Genomic DNA, 19,591 nt, shown 5'->3' on the forward strand with positions numbered 1-19,591 from the left:
CTGTTTGTTCTGACAAACCGTCAAAGGGGAAAACAATTTAATTAAGTTTTCTGTTTTGTCTGGAATAAATGCCACAAACTTCATGATCACAGAATTGTACATTTGTAATGCAAGTAGTTAGAAAAAAACCGGAACCGTTTCGGCAAATAATCACGTCTTCATTTCTGTAATTGTGCCAGCAATTATATCATCTTTAGATGTTTACGACCACTGGCTGTCGGAAAAATTATGTTTTTCCGCAAAAACAAAAAAAAGCTGCTTTCGGACCGTGTGCTTTGCAACTCGCGTATTTATTGACATTCTGTACTGTATAAATGCCTTTTATTTTTGCGAGTTTTAGTTTGGTTTTATTTCTAGGGTTTTTTAGGGTCATTGCCGCACACCGCAAAAAAAAAAAAAAAAAAAAAAAAATTCCGGGAAATTTCATCTAACTCGCCAAGATTTTTCGAAAGTTTAAAACATAAAACTAGAGATTATTACAATAAACTGCAGGTGGCTTTGGCTATAATAATGTTTTTGTATTCAATGCACTTCTGTAAACAGAGGAATCTCCAATATGCATGCAAATTAAAGATCTAGTGCGCTGTTCCCACCTGCCGACATGTTTCAGCATCACGTAGCAACCAAAACCAATATCAGCGGTTCTTACAGCTTTGTTTTTGTGCTAAAACAGCAAAGCGAAGGTGAAGGTTACGGAGTATTTAAAATTGGTGCCAAAATAAGGGGAAAAAGACGATACAACGATGTCTTTGGTACAAATTTTGCCAAACGTGTAGCGAATTCAGTCAGGATCGTTGTTGATTCGCAGTGCGTATCCGATTCTGGCTTCGCGGAAAGGATTCTCAATACACCAGCAACTGTTCTCACCGCCACACAGCGTTTAATTAACACCTTTGTCTACTAAAACGTTCGTTTTGATGCAATGTCGCAAAAACGCAAGGCTTCCAGAGTACAATTCTCAAACAAAGAAAGATCAACGCAAAGGAACGGGCCTTCTTCGCAGACCCCACGCATAAAATCAGCAATTCTTCATGGAAAAGCTACACCTATACAGAGTTACAAAGGAGTTAATCTGGTTCGATTTGAAAATGAACACGGTAAAGATGGCCCTATGGTCGTGATAGCAGAAGAGTGGCCTTTTCGAACTCACAGATCCTTGATCGACCCTGAACTGCCAAATATCAGCGAACAAGCAGGAAAACACTTCAAAGTAATTTGTTCTTATAAAACAAGTATTGAATCTATCGATTCAGATCCGAAGAAACGATAAATAGAGCTAACAAGAGGCACTCGACAACAAGGAAATTAAAACTAATATTTAAATAGTTTTAATGTAAAGCTGTATAAAGGCCGATATTTATTTTAAAGATTAAATAATTTTATGTAGCTTGTTGCATATCATTTGCCAGCTTCTGATTAAGGGAGTTCTGCCATGATCCGGGATATTGCTCTACGTGGTCTTAGTTATGCGAGCATTGTTTGGGCGATATTAAATAGTACAGTGAAATGGGCGGCCGAAGAATTTCTAAAAAAAGGTGTTTTATGCTAGCCTAGGTTAAAAATACCAAAGTTAATTTTTTTCAGTCTATGTAATCATTGAAGTCACAAGTACCGATTAGGAGAAGTAAACAAACACTTTCTAAGGACAATGAAAAGCCGGCCAGCTTTGAAATTACAAAATCTGTCTAGTACCCTGCCTGGAAAAACCTGAACAAAAATCGACGTAAACGTGTTTGTGTGGGATTACAATCCGAGCCCCAACCTTGGAAAATAACCCTAAAAAGAAAGTTGAAAAAAAAAAAAATACAAATCATCCCATTTGACATGAACAATAATAAGAATTAAGACGACAAGTAAGTATAAACTTCTCAAGAGCATATTTATTTACACATTTAATAACAAACCGTAGAGAATAGTAATTTAGATGTATCGCGCATTTGCACAAGGGATTTTATACTACAGTTAGTGAAAAATTACTGTTTACATTCGTGAAGGATAAACAATGTGTCTGGGACTTGTCCTGGTCTTGAGTGGCGATAGTAAATGTTCTATTGCGATCGAGGTAAAGTTCAATTTAAAATTCTCAATTAAGAATCATGACCGTTCTGGATTACGGTTAGTGGTCAGAAATTCACTGAGCCAGCGCTTGTCCTTGATGTGGTTGCCAAGCAACATGACTTAGTCTTGAGGCGACATGCTGGTATGTGACGACTCCTGATGTTTGTGATTGAACAACAGGGACCGGAATCCCATGGAAGGTCTCTTTTTTGCCCGTAAGCACTGGTATTATGCACCATCACGTCATAGCCATTCTTCAACGGGCGTGCCTCTACCACTGAAAAATAAACACAACGAAAAAAACGTTAAAATCAGGTAGCAGCTTTCGCAAGGTGTCACATGAATGGCTCGCTACCCTTCGAGAGAACAATAGAACAAACAACATGAACAATGCTCCTAGCCCCAGAAACAATAGCAACGACTTGAGCCTTGTACTTCAGACGGTAGAGCATACATACATACATACATACATACATACATACACATACATAGCTTTTTGTTAAGGCAGGTCTCGTAGGGCGACCATAATGGCTGGTGTGGACCTGCCATTAAATAATACACTAACAAAACATATAACTATTAATGAAAAAGAAATATAAAAAGAGAATTAAAAATATATGAAATCAGAATCCTTGGAATTAATCAAGCAGGCCTCTTTCTCAAACTGGATTAGGTCTATAGATCTAGAGACACGTTTAAGACTTGCTTTAAAAAGCTGTAAGGAGGCAGCGTTTCTGATGTTTCTCGGGATTGAGTTCCATACAATAGGGCCCCGATATCTCACGCTGTTTCTTCCAAGTAAACTATTGTAACGTATTAGAGAAAAGTGATTAGAGCAACGATGATCTAGCCTGGAAAAATGCTCCTAGCCCCAGAAACAATAGCAACGACCTGAGCCTTGTACTTTAGTCGGTAGAGCAACGATGATCTAGCCTGGAGGTCGTGGGCTAGAATCCTACTGAGGTCAAAAAGAATTTTTTTTTGCCTCTTATGGTCCCCAGTTTTCCTTTCTAGGGCTAACGCTACGAAGAACTTAAAATAACCGTAGTTAGCCTGTAATTCTCTAATTTTTAGCCTCTCTAGGTTGAAGTGTAAAATTGTCGTACCTGCTATTGCTTCCTGTATCCATTGGACTGGTGTACAACTCTGCCTTGTTCCCTGTTGACTGAAGTCTACCGGCAAATTCCTCGTGCCGCGAGGCAGCTATTGCGTTCATTTTACTGTTCCACATTGATAACAGAGATGTTGCTGCACCTGTGATGAACGAATTAATGTATCAAACGATCAATCAATCGATATTTATAAGAGGGTAGCTCAGACTAGTATAGTTTGGTGTTTTTTGCTTCAGCTGAAGATGGACGGAGGCCTAAGTGAGCGCTGGACTCCGTATCGCGCAGTGCAGGGTCGAGCCCTGGCCAGGGTCATTTCATTGTGTTCTCGGGCAAGACACTTTACTCTCATAGTACCTCTCTAAACCCCGGTGTATAAATGCGTAATAAATACTAGCAGGTAACCTTGCGATGGACTAGCATCCCATCCAGGGAAGAGTGAAAGTACTTCATGTCGCTTCATGTTACGGAACCAGAAATAAGCGCCAGCCTGATTGGTCAACTAGGCTCGAATACAGACTTTACCTTATCTCACTGTCTCCAGCATTATCTTTGACTACCATTCATTTCTCACCTCTACCCGTCTGTTTGTTGAGTCCTGCCTGATTGTCTGGGCGTAATCTCTTGTGCGCCTGCTCCGTAACCGCTGACCCCAGACCTCTTTTAAAGAAGTGTTCATTGTTGGTGTCTCCGCGATTGAAGTCAGTCTTCTCTCTTTCTGTCATGCTCTGGTATCTAATGATGATCAATAAAACGGACAAAGAATTATCCTAGATGGAAGTCGTTTTATTATTGTGTTATTACCCTTATTCAAGGGCTGCTTATTTTTTGGCAAAGCTTTGTGTGTGCAGTAACCAAGGGGTTGCAAATCGCATCGCATTCGTCAGGTTCATGTTGAAAAAACAGATCAGATGGGCAACGACTGGTGATAGTAGAGTTGGGTACGAAGTGTCATATGTTGGCGCTTCTTTCTTCCTTGAATTATGGCCATAGAAGGATCTGAGAGGGACACCCCGCCTCCACTCAACTGCACCCCTTCGTCCTGGAAATTTGAAGTCTGACATTCGAAACTTTAAAGGAAAAATAACATGAGCTGCGCATGCATCCCCCGACGCTCAAACTTGAAAGAAATTTGAATCGCGGAAAACAAAATGGCATCCAAAGCGGGGGATCCGGCCATGGTCAAAAGAGAAACAACTCCGGTCGGAAAAAGATCACTTCCGATCGTCAATCTTGGATAGAAAAACCCGTTTTTTAAATTATCCAGGAGCATACCTCCTCTCCTCTCAAAGTTGTCACGCCAGCTAAAAAATCGACTTTTTGTAGTGTAACACAATTACTGGTGTCCCACTAGTTTTTAGTGTGGCCCTGAATCCCCTTCTAACTACTAACGGCAGACTCGTTGCTACTAATGCCCCCCCCCCCCCTGATTCAGAATTTCCAGGCCTACCCCTGACAGTTAAAACTCATATCATACAAAAAACTGAAAACTAATTTGTTCCCGGCTAGACCCAACATTGGTAAATTTCGTCATGCCACGTGACAACTTACCTGTCAATCTCTTGCCAAGAAAGCGATGCTTCCGAGAGTCTGGATTGAGTGCCTTCTACATGAAAAAATTTAGACAAGATCAGATAAAGACTACTGAAAAAAGAGTTACGCAAACGCCGGGAAAAAGATCAAACACTCACTTTCAATTTCATCTGTTGGTGTTTCTCTCCTTGGGCTGTCTGTGCTGCTGCTTGTAGGACTCGTGCCACGCAGGCATTCATATACCTGAAATATTGGAATTATACAAGTGAAGTTTAGGTAAATCTTCCTTCAAACAGTCGCGAGAAATGACAACCTAGTACCCAGGCGTCCTCCTCCTGCAAACTCATGACGTCATGATTTTTGACGAGTGACGTCAATCGTACCCAAATAGAAAACCACCGAGGGACAAGGCTGGATCAATAAGTACTTTTCTTTTTCAGTCGATTTACTCTACATTTCCCAAGAATGATCACCCTTAGTACAACACAAGTGCATTGTCAAGCAGGCAGGTGACAAGAATAAGGGAAACCATCAACTTGTGGATCGTCTTAATGTACCACCACATTTTCAGTTAAAAGAACTGTATTTCAACCAGTAAGGAGAAGTAACGATGCATCACCTTTTCATGCATCTTGGATGTCTTGCTAGCGGCTTCAAGGAAAGTCTCCAGTTCAGCCCACACTTGTCGATACTGTTCCTCCCTAGTAAAGCACAAAATTAATATTGATACTTGTTAAACCTCTTCCTTGCAATGTTTTAGGGAGTCTTGAAATTGAGTTTCCGAACTAATCATCTTTGATTTGGTTAAGCACTTGATCAGCTCTCTAATCGGTTCGTTAAACCCTTGAAAGTTGTTCTAGTAAATTAAAAAAAAAAAAAAAAAAAACCAACAAACGTGCTTTCGTTTTTAACCAATCAGAAGAATAATCACAGCCAATCTTGACATGGCTTAAGCACGTTTTCCCGCGCTTGGCATTGGTTACATGATTTCCCGCGTTTGGCGCAGGTTGCACGCTTTCACTTCGAATTCTGATTGGTTCATTACACCGTTCGCGTTTGTTGTGATTGGTTAACGAGGCAAGTGATCTAGTATCTTCACAGACCCTCTGTTTTCTCTAACGTTCGTCCAGAGCGCGCAACAAATATAAACCGCGGGGTAATTTGAATGATCACGAGAAAGAAAAGAAATATATGTGGACAGACTCCTAGTGATTACTTTGCCTACCTTTTTGGACCTTTTCCTCTAATTCCCGTCATGGATACCGGAAGTGGATCACTTCGACTTTCCATGGCTTGAACTCTGTAGATCACCTAAATAAATAACATACGTACGATAAAGGTCTAAGTCCTACAATCACCGACAAAAGTCGTTGGCACACCAACTTGCCAAACCCTATCCCCATTGCAATGTTGGATAGCGAAATGCACCCGAACTAGGTAGGTAAGTAATCTTTATTTCTACACGGATAAATCATCAGCTTTTAAATTTAACTTTTTAATTTTTACTCCTTGTGCAGTGCGTTTCAGTTTGTAAGCAAAAGTAGGCAGCAATCGGAGGCATTATTTTTTGCATGCTACGCAATATTGTAAAGGGGAAGAGGGGGAATTACTTACATGTAATATTTTCATGTTTTATGTGGGACAAAACAGCAACTGCGCCAAAATTCTGTCGCCCATTGTTGGCTAATGTCCAAAGGGACTTTTGTTGGGTAATGGGTATTGATATTCAACTCATAACTGCACCATTTTTTTCTAGTTTTACCTTTTTTTCTTTTCTTTTTTCTTCTTTTTAATAAAAAAACTCACCCTTTTACATTCCAGTACATCATTCTCTGTAATTGTCTCCTTCATAATAAGCAATGGCAGTGGTTCCAAAAGCTGTTTCAGGGGAAAAAGAAGATTCAAGTCAAGTGAAGGTAACATTCCTTTACAAAGAAAAACAGTTGAGATCTATTTTGTTTAACAAGCTACCTGCATCATATTACACAGCAGTGTTTCACTGATCACCATGGGCCAGTATCTTGTACAACGCTCCAGTCTTGAAAGACCTGTAAATGCAAATAAACTATAAATGTACAATGCAGTTTTTCTGCCATTTTTGGCTTGATACTGGAAAGTTGAATGGAATGTTGATTATGCAGCCCCAGGGGGGGTACTTGCAGTATACATGACGGGGGGGTCCGACGGAGCTTCATATTGCGAACCCAAAAAAATACATGAGCCTGAAATTTTACACCCAAAAAAATACCTGGCATCAAAATTTTCTACCCCAAAAAGTACAAGACCTAGCACCTTGATACTGATTTATTCAATCAAACAGACTTTAAGACCTAAAAAAATACATGACGGATCTCTTGACCCAAAAAAATACCGAGGGTGTAAATTTTCAACCCAAAAAAATACGTCGGACCTCCCCGTCATGTATACTGCAAGTACCCCCCTGGGTATGCAGCTGTGAGCTTAGCTAGATTGAGAAGAAAGTTAGTTTTACCTTTCTCTAAAGGTGATTTTCCTTTCTTTTTATTCCATGAATACGGTGCAAGCCTGTTAGCCTTCATGAATTCACCAAAATCCTATCGGCGAACAAAATCAAATTCCCATTAAACAGGTTTAGATGTAGTTAAGACACAAACTTTTACAGATGAATTATGTATTTAAATCTAAATGTTTGAACAAGATGGATGTGAAATTCTCAGTTTCACCATTGTAATACATTTGTACACGTCATAATTGTATTCGCCAAAATCCTGCAAGGCTCAAACATTTATGGCCATACTATGAAAAAACAGAAGACTTACATTGATTCTGTAATCTGTGACCCGGCCACCACAACCTTCACTTATAGAAGGGGGATCTTCCATTGGAGTGCGATAAGTCGCTAGACAGTGTATAAAAATGTCGCCTAAAAGTACAACAGAAAACCATCATGAGAAATGCTAACAATACATAAAGTCATCAACAACAAATTTCCGGCTGGAGTACTTTGCAGATGAAGAATGATGGAATGATGGAACAGCGAAAGTATAATGCCCTAACCAACAAATAAGAGCCAACCGCAAGCAAACTGTAGTGAAAAAGCTAACAGCATGCAAGCAAACTGGAGTGAAAGCTAACCACAAGCAAACTGCTGACCATCACTCTGCGTTCTGAGTTCTGCAAAATACCCCTGCTGACAAACTTTAGTCTTATTACCTCCATGACTGGCTAAAATATGTGACACTAGTTTTCCACCAGACTTTTTGGGTTGTTCTAGCATGACTTGTCGACCTATCAGTAAATAACAACACAAGAGGACTAAACTACATGGAGCCAGCAGTTTTGATAATAAATTATTTATGTTAACTTGGAACAGGCAGGAAGTAAGAGATGCAGAAAATCATTTTTTCTGCATACAACAAGATATTTCTAGATAAATTGTATTTTCTAACTACAGTCAACTCTCGTGTGTTGAATACTATTTGTCGAAACACATTTCAGAAGTCTTCTGCAATAATTATTTTTGCATCAATTGCTTCAGTAGCTGTACACCAGACTTTGCTTTTTCACTTCAGCTTGCGCCCTTTTCTTCCAGACGACTCCTTTGGAGAGATCAAACCCTCAAACCCTCGACCATTGTCATTCTCCATACCTAACGACTACTGAGTTGTTTCACGACTGTTGATAAGCTCGTCATAACCCATACTATTGAACCTATGTTAATGCCATTTTTTTCCTCACACCCCGCTATTACGGACTCTCGCTATTACGGATACTAAACGAAGTCCCGAGCGTGTCCGCTATAACGAGAGTTGACTGTAGATGAAAGACGACCAGTAAGTTAACCTGAATTAATAGCCACTGTGCTAGGCTACATTTTCCATAATCAAAGTTAAATAACGATTTTCAATTAAACATTAATTTAATTCTTGTACAGTAGAACCAGAGGGACAAAGTAGATCATCTGTGTTATGGAGGTGTCCATATTATAGTGGCAGAATTGATATGAATTTTGGTCTCTTTCGGACCACATGAACTGTCTGTAATAGTGAGGTGTGACACCTCACTATTGGCGCGGTGGCCTAATGGTTACCGTGCTCGGCTCCAAGTCGAACAGCCCGGGTTCGAGACCTGGCCGGGGCACTGCGTTGTGTTCTCGAGCAAGACACTTTGCTCTCACCGTGCCTCTCTCCACCCAGGTGTATAAATGGGTACCGGCGAACTTACTGCTGGGGGGTAACCCTGCGATGGACTAGCATCCCATCCAGGGGGGAGTAGCAATACTCCTAGTCGCTTAATGCTACAGAAACCGGGATAAGCTCCGGCTGTATGGGCCACTTAGGCTCGGACACAGACTTTACCTTTACCTACCTTACACCTCACTATTACAGACAGTTCATGTGGTCCGAAAGAGTCTGTAAGGAGAGGTTTGACTTAACCTATGTCTTCAGTCACCAGATTAGCCAGCTTCTAAGATCTAAATGCTAAGCTCGTGGCGTTACGTACATGTACATCACAAAGTCAAATCAACAATAATATTATCAATTAGTATGTTCTATATTGTACATCTTTAAGCGACTGTTGCTCTGATTTACCTTGAAGGAGGAAAGAGATGAGGCATGCTGTGGGCCTGCTGTTAATCTTCAAGATAAATAGACTATAGTTAGAGAAATAAAAGCGGCATCAAACACAGGCGGCCCAGACGTTGTTTGTGATCTGTGACAATATTACATTACGGTTTGAGCCATTTTAGAGAATGTATGAGAAAGGTTCGAAAATCACTCTAAATTCAATAATAATTCAACTTGAAGTAAAGGATAATCAAATGAAAGTAGCTTACCTAAGCAAACCTGGGAAAGGTTAAATCATCTGAATGGCTCAGTTGCCTCAGAGACATCAAAATAACACAAGTGCAGGGTAAGGTAAGCTACTACTATTTAAATCCTTTACTACAAGTTGAATTTAGAGCGATTTTCGAACCATTCTCATACATTCTCTTAATCAAAACGTAATGTAATATTGTCACGGATCACAAACAACATCTGAGCCGTCTGTGTATCAAACAAGTAAGTATCCTTAAGTTAATATTGCTAAGTTTAAAAATAAGCTTGGTACACTAAAAACTGTAAAATTGAAGAAATTTTATGTTCTAAATGAAATGGCAATGAATGAATGCAGTACATGCCTCACAGTGTAAATTCTTACCACAAAAATGCCAACTTTAAAGTGTATATTATACCTCAACTGGGGTGATTCTGTGACACCCAATGCATGCCTGAAGCTCTGTTAAAAACAAAATAAGATACAGGGACTATTAGCTTTCATTGTTTGTGTCAAGCTAAGGTATCTTTAGGGTGTTCCTTTTAAAATTTCCAAATATTGTACAGCTACTTCCCTGATATTGTACACTTTTAGAGCAGATTTAGTGGCGCAACTAAGTCGCATGCAAAAATTGCATAGAACTTTCAACATAATTATACGACATTGTCTGATGCTTTGATTATAGTGCCATAACTTGGTCAATATTTGTACAATTTAGATTTAGATTTGCATTTTGAAAGCAAAAAGTTGTACCTCCCCCCTTTGTGACATGATTGAGTCCCCCTTATAACTTTTGAAACTTTTTTGCCTGACACATAGGTGATATGCAACATGATTGAAATTAACCAGTAAATTGAGAGCTGCACAATAACATGTAGTTTAGGGGTAAACCTACTATATATGGAGAGAAACAATGTTTCTTTCTTACCTTTCAACCCATTTCTTTCAAAGCTTTAACTTTCTTCTTATTTGTTCAAGTGTTAAATGAAATTTTCTGATCAACATCGCTCAAATGGTGTATCATAATTATATGGATTAAAGATTAAAGACCATTCGCCTTAGGGGGTAAAGGGCTAAAACATCTTTCAAAACCCTACAACATTTTTTGTGTTGCACATAAAATTGGAAGCAAGTTGTAGGTTTGATTTACACAAAATGATTTAGGTCACATCCCAGGGGGGGTACTCCGGCTTGTAAATGACGGGGATGATCGAAGGATTTTTTTGGGTTTGAAATTTTCGATTCTGGGATTTTTTGGGTTGGAAAATTTGGCAAGTATTTTTTGGGTGACTTGATATAAATAGGGGATTTTTTGGGGTATTAAAAACGAACTTAAGTGACTTGGCACGGCCTTGGCGTATTTATGGTATGATGAATAAACAAACACAAGCGTTCAATTTTTTATGGTTTTCTTTGTGTTATATTATTGCCCCTCCTGGTAATTTAGGGTAGTTTGACAAGGGATTTTTTTGAGGGTTATTTTTGGTCCAGGGATTTTTTTTGGGTAAAGTCGGAAGACTTAGGGATTTTTTTGGGTCCTGATTTTTGCCTCCATTCGATCATCTCCGTCATTTACAAGCCGAAGTACCCCCCTGGGGGTCACATAAAGCTGTCTAAATGAATTACCTGGGGCAGCTGTGTTTTTGGGTGTACACCACTTGAGGTGAATCGTGTCCTTGGTAGTAGCAGCTCCATCTTTTTTCACTGGTAAACTGTCATCACCACAGAACACATCTATAACAATGTAATACAAAATATTATCTGATAATGCATGTTTTATATACCACTTAAGGTGTTGAATTATAATTCTTCCACATACATAACTATTTTCCCAACTTTTAAGGTGTTTAACCCATTGACTCCAGGATTTTTTTTTTTGACATTTTGGGGGTTGATTATGAGCTAATTAAGCTCCAACTGACTCAAAACACCACTTGCAACATGAAGGCATGCCTTTCATTCCACCAGCATCACATTTTATGACATTTTTGTTCAGGCATTCTCAAAAGGCAAAGTTTTTGTTTTTGCTTTTTCTTTTTCTTTTGCTGTTGTTGGCCTTCCACTGGGCTTGCTTGCAGTTCAAGATTTTCTAAGAAAGCACCATCCAAACAGGAAATACAATGTACTTGCCATTGATCCGACCTACAAGTTTTCACTTAAATTTTCAAGCTTTTTTGTGGGTACATGTATGCCAAGCCGAATTGACCCAATCACTTTAATTTGGGCATCATTGAAAAGATCTTCACCTCCTGCAGAGATTGAGTATAAGTGATGCCTTTTTTGATTATGAGCTTACAGGTGGAACAAAAAGCAATGTTCATTACGGCTGGATTTCGCAGGCACAGAGCCAGTGGATTAAAGTAAACCTTTAAAAGTATGTGGTCGATTACAGCCTCAAAGTTAGATTTTGGTCCTTTTATTTAAAAAATTCCGATGAGCAAACAACTCCGTCACTTTTAAACAGGATCATTCTCTATTTCTGGGTATTGTAGTATGACCTGCAATAATTATTTATGGGAAAATATTAACATTTGTAAACACTTGTTTAGTCATGTGTGCACATGTGATTGCTTAATGGATCATTTGCAGCTGGTTCATAAAGAGTTGTTGTTTAGGCATTCTTACTTGCAACAGTTTGTTCCATATGCACCTCAGCAGAATGAAAGATTTCAACATCATAATTAGCTGAACTTCCAGAGTGTTGCTCTTCCTGAAAATCAAATGTTTTTTTAAACAATTAACAACTCTGCCCCACCTTACAACATCAATTATGCAACATAGTGATAACATTTTGCTGTTGTTGTTGTGGAAATCTTGTTCATACCTTCATTGGGATCCCTGTGACTGTTGTTGATTTCAGATTATAATGTTTCTGTGCCATGGCACCAAGTTTGCTAACCAACTGTGAAGCCTTGTGAGAACAGATAGTTGTCGAAAGTAATGTCGAAGCCTGAAAGAAAAAACAGAATGTTCTGTTTCTCACAGTAAACCTAGTATTTTCACTAGGGAAAGTGGCTAGTGAAAACACAAAAACTACCCTAGTGTAAAATTTACACTAGGGTAGTTTTTGCAAAGTTGCTGGCAAAGACCTTGAAGATCAATGTCACAATATTTAATATTGTGACATTGATCTTCAAGGTCTTTGCCAGCAACTTTGTAGATCTTCATATGGTCCCCAAAGGTTTCAAGGTTGCAGGAATCTGCACAAACTGCAAAGTATTTTGCAATGATCCTGCCCCGGGGGGGGGGGGGTACTCCCTATAATGGCCTACACGGGGAGGCTCCGCCCGAAAGGGGTACCTTTTTCATGTTTCACGAAAGGGGTGCCTTATATAAGGGTATATAAAAGGGAAAGGGGTTGGACTTCGGGGCGGAGCCTCCCCATACAAAACGTTTTTGAGTAGCCCCCCGGACATCCTGTGGGAGGCGGGGTGGCCTAATGGTTAGCCAAGGCTGCTGCCTAACGGGCGCCCGGTCGCCAGAGGCACCTAAGTTACGAGTGCGGGCAACTAAATTTTTGTTCAAGGAGCCCGCATGGGCGCCTAAACATTGATCTTCCACTCCCATCCTTTGACTTCAATTTCCTTGTAACCTTGTTTCATTGGCATAAAAAATCCCATTTAAAACAAAAACTGCTTCATTTTAAAACAAAAACGCTAAAATTGTTCGCATTTAGCGTATCAAGTACGTAACATGTCTTTGCAAAATTCAGCAACTTCGAAAACCATTCGTTTTCAAGTGTTTAACTTCAAAATATGGAATAATGTACTATGTTCTGGTTTACGTTTCGTTTGCTTCGTTGACGTTTTGGATAAGTTTCGAAGTAATTCCAAGTGAATCTGAAGAAGTATTTACGGATACAAAAGTGAAATAAATCTGTTTGCTACTGCAGTCATGAATCAGGTCTGAAATAATTTTAATCTGCAAAAGCTTGATACAAAAACCTTTCCGACAGGCTTAAACATCGCGCTAAATATCGTGATGTGTACACGAACTTACGTGGCGTGTTTTACATGTAATTCAGCTTAATCTATGAAGCATTGAACGCTTAACTTTAGTAGGAAAAAAATGTATGCCTCTTTCTTTTCATGGGAAATTTCATATCTGCTGCCGCTTTTTTGTGGACTAAGGTTGTTATTTTCAACGAACTGTTTCATGTTTTCGCGTTTAAAATGAGGAGCATTCTCGGGCATTGAACCGTGACTAGCAAATTTTTGTGCTGGAAACCTCAGTGCTTTTGCCTGCTCAGATGTTCAGCTTGAATAAAATGGATTGCTTTTGTTACTACATTAATTTTATAAACAACTTATTTGATGAGTTAAGTAATTTGAAGTGTTTTCACAACTTAATTTTTCTGTTCTATTTTTGTCAACTGGTTATCATGTAACAAAGATAAGATCATAACTTAATTAAAGTGTTTACACAGGTGTTTTTGACTTTTTATTACCTTTTTCTAAACCTAGGAAAAATTGACCTGCTTAATTATTAACCTTGATTACTAAAATGAGTTTCCTGCTTCATGTTTATTGATTTTCTATGTGAAAACTAATGAAAGTACATGAAATGCACTCAGACTGGCACTGGCTTAACAAATGAATTAACCCTTCATGCTCTCAACTAAATGCGTGTCAGTTTTCATTGTTGGTTTATTTCTCCCAGCCCAGCTAGTGATTTAATCCACAGAGGGGAGAGATATATATTATATTGCTGATATTGATGACTTATCCAACTTCTTTCCTCTGGGTCTCTGAGGTTGCTGCAGAGTAAAAAACAGTTTTATGGGGGGGGGGGGGGGGGCTCTGCCCAGGGTACCCTTACCCTTTCATATACCCTTTCTGCAATCTCATTCCCAGGATCTCATGAACGAGGTTGCCATTTTTGGTATGCGAAAGCGGCCCTTACCCTTTTAGAAACCATAACCCCCCCCACCCCCCCTCTTATTTTTAACTTGAATAATAACACCTTAAAATACTTAAATGACTTGATCATTTGGTGGGTGTGTTCAAGCATTATGAAGGGTTCTTTTAATACCTAAAAACCAGTTTTCCCTCCCCTTTTGTATACTCCAACTCGTGAAATCCCCACCCTTTTATATACCTGGAGCCTGAAAAAAGGTATCCCTGTTGGGCAGAGCCTCCCCGTATAGTCCACTATAGGGAGTACCCTCTAGGGGACATTCGGGACGTATATTATAGCAGGATAATGTTGGGGGAAGGTTCAATCCATGGGCCCCTCTCCTAGGCTACATAGTTGACCACATACTTGCCTAAGTAACCCCCCCCCCCCCACCCCAGATTTGTCTTCGGCAACTTAAGCCCGGCTCCTAACATAATGGCTTGGGCTCCTAAATTTTGATGTTAGGAGCCCAAAGGGCTCCTTAAAAATTTCCTTAGGCAGCAGCCTTGTTAGCGCGCTCGACTTCGAGTCGAACGGCCCGGGTTCGAGGCCTGGCCGGGGCGCTGCGTTGTGTTCTTGGGCAAGACACTTTACTCTCACAGTGCCTCTCTCCACCCAGGTGTATAAATGGGTACTGGCGAATTTACTGCTAGGGGTAATCCCTGCGATGGACTGGCATCCCATCCAGGGGGGAGTAGCAATACTCCTAGTCGCTTAATGCTACGGAAACCGGGATAACCGGCTGTATGGGCCACTTGGCTCGGACACAGGCTTTACCTTCTACCCGGACATCCTGCTACCCTAGGTGCCAGAGGGAAAAAATCTTCTGGTACCCCGGGTACGATCTTGCAAGGTCCTCCTGATTCTTGCAAAGATCCTCAAGGCCCTTGCAAGATCCTGCAAATAATTTATTGTTAGTTTCTGGTAAAGATCCTTGCAAGGATATTTGCTGTGGATCTTTACCTTGTCATCTTTTTAGACCACCTTCATCGGGTTTATTTCCTTGCCTGAATTTTCAGCCATCTTCTCTGGTTGCTGGTTGAGTAGAGAAGATGGCCGAAAGTTAAGCTATTTTCACCAGGGATAATAATATTAAGTAATCTTGGGTTTATACCTTTGGAGTTTTTTCAGTGAACTTTCCACTGTCTCCAGTCTGCGGAACATGGACTAAAATGAGGTCTGCATGCTTGATAGGCTGAGGACTGGAAATACAAATGATTGAATTTTATATAACTTTGCACATTGTTACACAGGTACTGCTTTCAAAACATATAAGAAGCCATATCTAAACCCTATTTGGATCTGTAATTGCTTATCTCACTGTTTTCTATGGCTTAAAATTACACAGTTTTTTGTAAAACGATTGGACTGCTCTTCTTCCTTTTCTTTTATCTATTTGTGGTTAATTTTATATTTGGTTTAAATTTTTTATTTTTTTTTTTTTTTTTTTTTTTTTTTTTTTTTTAATTTAAAAAAGGGAAAATCAAATGTTAAAAGTCAGCTCAGCTGTGCCCCTCATTGACTATTCACTCATAAAACTCTTCACACTATAAAAAGGAAGACGACATTAATTGATTACTGTATTTGGCTGATCAACTACTTGTTGAATGAATTAATTGCATTATAAGTAAGATCAAGAGTTACTTTGAGCTGCCTTTATTATAAAATCTTACATGTGATTACCTGTCACTCAAACCTGTTCCACTGTTCTGTTGTTGTAATGCATCACTGACACATGCTACCAGAGTGTGAACATGGGCATCACTAGACAAAACAAACAAACACAAACTAGAATGTGAAAGCTGTACTGAACAGGATCCATAGGACAGATTGTCAGTAATAACACTAACAGTCATTACACATAAAATATGCCTTTAGTTGAAAGGTTTGTAAAAGCAGTGCACACCAGAGGACAAATCACATTTTTTATTCAGAACATAGCCTGCGTGGCCGGCGTTCGAAGGGGAGGGAGAAGGGAAGTTCGAGCGCGAAGCGCGATCGTTTGGGTTTGGGAAGGGTATACCCCCCACCCCCGCGATCCCAAACGATCGCGCTTCGCGCTCTCCCTCGCTCGCGCTTCGCGCTCGAAACTTCCCTTCTCCCTCCCCTTCAGACGCCGGCCACGCAGGCTATTCCGAACATAGAACATGGGAAAAAATGTTTTTTTTTAATTTCCTTTATGAGAACACTGCAAGGGAAAGTAAGGAAAATCTCTCATTTATCGTAGTTATAAAAATCTAAAAATGTTTACTTGATTTGTATATAATCAATTTGTCAACGGTCTGCTCTAGTTCTGTACAGAAACACATTTGATCAGCAGGGATTTGCTAAAGCAAATTCATAAGAAAAACCAATTTCACATCATCACGAAATGTAGCGGCAAGTTTGATTGCCTCGTGAAAGAAATGTTGTACATTTGCAAGCATAAGCCAATACTTAATGTGCAAATGGATTCTATCTGCGCTAAGGTGCTCGTTTAGGTTGTTCATTGTTTTATGCTTATTTTGTAGTGTTCCTCATTGCATACTGTACAAGTCTCTTGATAATGGAGTCACAATGACTCCGAAACTTCAAGCAGTTTTAAAACTTTCTTAGAAACACATTTATAAGCCCATACATTCTTACAGAGCATATTTTAAAAAACTACTACTGTAAAATGATTATTTTAGCTAAATATTGCTCAGTATACATGTAAGTGGTTAGCAGGTATTGAACACCATCAGAACTCACTGACCTTTTCAAGTTTGTAATGCAGATGATCCGACCTGTCTTTTCACCATTATTTGTTTGATTTGCTTTTGAGTTTTGAGGCAATGGTTCACACAGACACTGAACAGCAGATGTTAATCCATGCATAATGGAACAATCTTCTTCACTCTCTTCCTTAGGAGGACCAAGGCCAGCAAAAGACTTGAGCAACTATAAAATGAATAAAAGTACATGTACCACTAATCAGGATCAGTTTTTTTGTAAATACGGTAACCTACTGATAAGAAAGTATGAACTACTGCATTGTGTGATTCGTGGGTATACAGTTTTGGCATGAACTAAAACCTGAAACAGAGTAACGAAAGAAAACAACCGAAACAAGCGAAACCCATTACCATTATCGAGAGCTAACCATAAACAGGCTAACCTGAAAGTTGTTTAGTGTTTAGTCTAACCGGATTGCTATTTAGGTTAACCAGAGTACTTTTCAGGCTCACCAGAGTGCTATTCAGGCTAACCGGAGTGCTTTTGTTTCGGTGGTTTAGCTTCATTTCATTTTGGGTTTTAGTACAAACCTACAGTTTTTTACACCATATGATCTTCCCTTCATTACATCATACAGAAAGAAGTTGGGGGTCAGAAGTTACCACTTTCCAAGGTCCTTTCTACCTCTTAAGGTAACTTTCTCCGCCAACTCCTTGGCTTTAAAACAATATGTAGTTAATAAAATAAAAATTCCCATCCTTACCCCTCCTGCCTCCCATAGCCTTTTCTCAATACTCAAACAAAACAAATTCTCAAGCAACAACTTGCCATCACATAATCTGTGTCTAAAATCAACTGTTGGGAGAAAAATCTCAGCTGCAAGGATTTCAAAAGCCAAAGTTTGCATTTTCTAGAACAAGGCATTTTAAGATTTAGCTTGCAGTTCACTTGTCTGAATTCAAACAAAAAAAATTATACCTTATATTATTTTATAGAATATTCTTGGCATCTTGTTGATGAAAATATAATATGTGTATAATTTTATCAAAAAGCTACATGTATTGTGGCTACTAATACAACATATCAGACCTGTGGAACACACTGTTGTTCATGGGACCAAGAATTTACAGCATGAGCAAAATCATCAGACACAACCACCTTGACCTGAAAGAATTAACAAATTCATCAGTTAGTTCAGTGAGTGCATTCCAGCTCACTGATTTTGAAAATTGAGCAAACCTTAAAGAAGACACCCCCACAGGAGAGAGTCTCATGAGAGATCACTTCATGAGAGATAGTCTACTTTGAGGATGGAGCCCCTATGGGAGATACTCTCTTTAGAAATCCCCCATGGGAGATGGTCTCATGAGAGATCCCTCATGAGGCAGTCACTTGGGAATTGGCTCCTATAGGAGATACTCTCATGAGAGATGCCCCCATAGGAGATGGCCGCATAAGAGAACCCCTCGTGAGAGATGGACTCCATGGGAGATGGCCCCTTTAGGAGATACTCTCATATTATATTAAGAGATCCCCCATGGGAGATGGTCTCGTGAGAGATCCCCTCATGGAGATGGTCTCCATGGGAGATGGCCCCTATAGGAGATACTCTCACGAAAGACACCCCCATGGGAGATCGTCTTTATAGGAAATCAATTTTCAAGTGATTTTCAATGTAAATATTTTTCACGAGCATTCTTATCCATCCTTACGTCTAGGATCAAGCATTAAACACCGAGTGATCAGATAATCTGACACGTACTTTAGAGCGATTTTCACTTGAATGTCGAAAGTAAATTGCGTTTGCTTTTGTTTTGCATTACTACGCTTAGTGATTGGCTTAAAAATCTTGCGCCACTTTCTCAACCAATCAGAAGTAAAACCAAAACCAATCGTGACTTGCTCGCTCAAGGTCTCCCGCGTTTCGTGTAATTGCTTCGAGTTTTGATTGGACAATGGGTTGCTCTACGTCCTTTGTGATTGGCCAGAGTGATTACTTTGGTTTTGGTTTTACGTCACTCAATTGAAAACTGCTCTAACCACTATGTAATTTACTCAGTGGTTGATTTACATGTAAAACTGTTTGGCTATCAGCCTCAGTATACATCTTTGAGGCGCCACAAAAAAATGTTTCTTCACCTACCAGATACTCGTTAGGGAATATATCATATACAATTCTACAGTACTCGACCGCTGCCTCTATACTGCATGTCCAAGAACTTTTAAAAACAGGCGACGCCGCGCTGGCACCTTTTCCTTTCCCTTTCTTTCCACCGCCATCAAAATCAATATGTTGCTTGGAAAGCGACAGAAATTTGGAACTGTGATCTAAAACAACTACTGTCCTCTTTACAGGAGGTGTTAATTTCTCGTCAGCCATCGCAGAAGAGACCTAGTAGCTATTGGAAGAGCGAGTCACTTTTTATATATTTTGTCCACCATGTTGAAAGCTTGGTTACCCAGGCTAGACATTCCCAGAGTACATTGTTGGCTCTAGAAGCGTA

General features: G+C 39.6%; 1 protein-coding gene across 1 annotated transcript; it reads right to left on the reverse strand.

The window, feature by feature from the left end:
* Nucleotides 1–1,889: 1,889 nt before the first annotated feature.
* LOC144653390 (integrator complex subunit 13-like) lies at nucleotides 1,890–19,532 on the reverse strand. The gene is made up of 22 exons (XM_078513372.1): nucleotides 19,231–19,532; nucleotides 18,177–18,251; nucleotides 17,128–17,312; nucleotides 16,077–16,157; nucleotides 15,508–15,595; nucleotides 12,322–12,447; nucleotides 12,123–12,207; nucleotides 11,124–11,231; nucleotides 9,916–9,959; nucleotides 9,272–9,317; nucleotides 7,893–7,967; nucleotides 7,499–7,602; nucleotides 7,192–7,273; nucleotides 6,672–6,748; nucleotides 6,507–6,578; nucleotides 5,926–6,011; nucleotides 5,320–5,401; nucleotides 4,859–4,943; nucleotides 4,719–4,773; nucleotides 3,742–3,902; nucleotides 3,165–3,312; nucleotides 1,890–2,335 (listed from the first exon to the last, which is right to left on the reverse strand). Exons 1-22 carry the CDS (start codon nucleotides 19,465–19,467, stop codon nucleotides 2,302–2,304), a joined length of 2,136 nt encoding a protein of 711 aa, XP_078369498.1. The 5' UTR covers nucleotides 19,468–19,532; the 3' UTR covers nucleotides 1,890–2,301.
* Nucleotides 19,533–19,591: the final 59 nt, after the last annotated feature.

This window comes from Oculina patagonica, chromosome 5 (assembly GCF_052425735.1).
Source record: "Oculina patagonica isolate OP01 chromosome 5, crgOcupat, whole genome shotgun sequence".
NCBI classification, from domain to species: Eukaryota; Metazoa; Cnidaria; class Anthozoa; order Scleractinia; family Oculinidae; genus Oculina; species Oculina patagonica.

Coding starts and splice junctions, on each gene's coding strand:
- LOC144653390 (XM_078513372.1), bottom strand. CDS start 19,467: ATGGCTGACGAGAAATTAACACCTCCTGTAAAGAGGACAGTAGTTGTT. Junction 12,448..15,507: donor TCACTGAAAAAACTCCAAAG/GTATAAACCCAA, acceptor TTTTTCTTTCAG/GCTTCGACATTACTTTCGAC. Junction 2,336..3,164: donor GATACAGGAAGCAATAGCAG/GTACGACAATTT, acceptor TTTATTTTTCAG/TGGTAGAGGCACGCCCGTTG.